Consider the following 2,459-nt stretch of genomic DNA (forward strand, 5'->3'; position numbering starts at 1 on the left):
GAAAACTAATGTAACTGACTCCTTTTTTTTTTTTCTTTTGCATGTTAATATATATTTCCTCTTGTTACACCTAAGTTTCTAAGTCAGAGAGGGAATAGGTAAACACAGAATAATGTCAAGGAGGCTCCCTTGGGGAAACTGCTCTATGGAGAGGAAACCCCAAACCCTGGCAGGAAATATGTCATAGACTCCATCTGCACCTGCTCCTGGGATTAAAGACATAATTGGTGAGGAGTGTGCACCCTCTGCTGGTCTGATACCCTTGTAGTTTGAGGTTTGTGTCTGGGCTCACACTTAGGGCCCCTCACTGTGTCTCTCGCACAGTAATACACAGCCGTGTCCTCAGCATTCAGGTTGCTCATATGCAGATGCAGCGTGTTCTTGCTGTTGTCTCTGGAGATGGTGAATCGGCCCTTCACAGAGTCTGCATAGTATGTGCTTCCAACACTGTTAATATATGCGACCCACTGCAGCCCCATCCCTGGAGCCTGGCGGACCCAGTTCATTTCATTGTTACTGATGGTGAATCCAGAGGCTGCACAGGAGAGTCTCAGAGACCCCCCAGGCTTCACCAGGTCTCCCCCAGACTCCACCAGCTGCACCTCACACTGGACACCTGCAGACACAAGACATCCTAGTCACATCCATGGTTTCTCTCACTCACATCCACTCACACCCTCAAAGTTTTTTGTTCTCAATAAATTACCTTTTAAAAGAGCAAGAAGGAAAACCCAGCCAAGCACAAATCCCATGGTGAATTCTCTGTGTTCTGTCCTGCTCAGTGAATGTAAACACCTTGAAAACCCAAGACTGGGGCTCCTCTCCCAGCTGCATGGTCTGGGCTGGGCTATTTTATTCAGTGGAGGGAAGACCTTATTTGCATGTCCTCTGAGTATATAGTTAGCTCCAGACATAGATTCAATTCTTTACAAGTTAAAAACAAAGATTGCATTGTTTGTAGATCACTTATTTATTTTTTTTTTTAATTTTTTATTTTTTATAAACATATATTTTTATCCCCAGGGGGATGGCACTTTTACAATATGTAGCATTCTTTTTGTTTGTTGGTTTAAAAATTCATTTATTGGGTTCCTGAGTGTCTCAGTGGGTTGAAGGCTCTGCCTGTGGCTCAGGTCATGATCCTGGGGACCTGAAATATATCCCCCCATCAGACTTTCTGCTCAGATAGGAGCCTGTTTCCCCACCCTGCCTACCTCTCTGCTTACTTGTTATCCCTGTCTGTCAAATAAATAAAATCTTTTAAAAATGAATTTATTGGTAGGAAACGTTGGAGAAGGACACCAATATTATAAAAAATTATAAATTCCCATTCAGAGTTAATAATTCTATCAGAGCCAAGTTTAAAAATACCTTTAATATATGAAAGAATAAACATTGAAAAAGTGCTAGGAAAATGCTGCAACTGCACTTGCAATTGCACTGGGTATTTACCCCAAAAATAGAGATGTCATGAAAAGAAGGGCCATATGTACCCCATTGTTTATAGCAGCAATGGCCACAGTCGCCAAACTGTGGAAAGAACCAAGATGCCCTTCAATGGACGAATGGATAAGGAAGATGAGGTCCATATACACTTTGGAGAATCATGCCTCCATCAGAAAGGATGAATACCCAACTTTTGTAGCAACATGGACAGGACTGGAAGAGATTATGCTGAGTGAAATAAGTCAAACAGAAAGAGTCAATTATCATATGGTTTCACTTATTTGTGGAGCATAACAAATATCAGGGAGGACATGGGGAGTTAGAGAAGAGAAGGGAGTTGGGGGAAATTGGAATGGGAGGTGAATCATGAGAGACTATGGACTCTGAAAAAAAATCTGAGGGGTTTGAAGTGGCGGGGGGGTGGGAAGTTGGGGTACCAGGTGGTGGGTAAAATAGAGGGCATGGATTGCATGTAACACTGGGTGTGGTGAAAAAATAATGAATACTGTTATGCTGAAAATAAATAAATTTAAAAAAAGAGTAAACAGTTGCCTATTATTATTTATTCAGAATATATATTTTTCATCTTATATTCAGAGAACATATAAAATATATTTTAGTGTAAAAATTATTTCAATATGAAACTTAATGATTATAACATATAATATTAAGAAAATATCAGAACCTGTAAAAATCTAGACCCCCCCAATTCCAGTACATAATTTTCTAGCTGAGAAGGAAAGCAATTCACCCTCTATACCTGCAACCACACTTACCCTGTTTTTGGTGGGCCTGAGCACCCCTTGATAGCCTGAGTGCTCCCTAGTGACCCAAGCACCTCCTTGTGACCGAGGGCCCCCTGGTGTCCTGACTGTACCTGCAGCCCAGCCTCTCCTGTGTCCCTGCAGGGAGTTTTAGGTCTGGGCTCACTGACATGCCCTCACTAGGTCTCTACACAGTAGTACAAGGCCAGGACCTTGGTGGCACTGAGATCAGTCAGCTGCAAGAACTCA

The 2,459-nt window shown here is 42.1% G+C and overlaps 1 gene segment (V, D, J or C); it reads right to left on the reverse strand.

The window, feature by feature from the left end:
- Positions 1-212: 212 nt before the first annotated feature.
- On the reverse strand, positions 213-821 carry LOC131999487 (immunoglobulin heavy variable 3-66-like). The segment is given in 2 exon segments: positions 213-616; positions 707-821. Coding segments are annotated over 2 exon segments (450 nt in total).
- Between the last annotated feature and the right edge of the window lie 1,638 nt (positions 822-2,459).

The sequence above is a fragment of the Mustela nigripes genome, chromosome 13, assembly GCF_022355385.1.
Source record: "Mustela nigripes isolate SB6536 chromosome 13, MUSNIG.SB6536, whole genome shotgun sequence".
In the NCBI taxonomy this organism is placed as follows: domain Eukaryota; kingdom Metazoa; phylum Chordata; class Mammalia; order Carnivora; family Mustelidae; genus Mustela; species Mustela nigripes.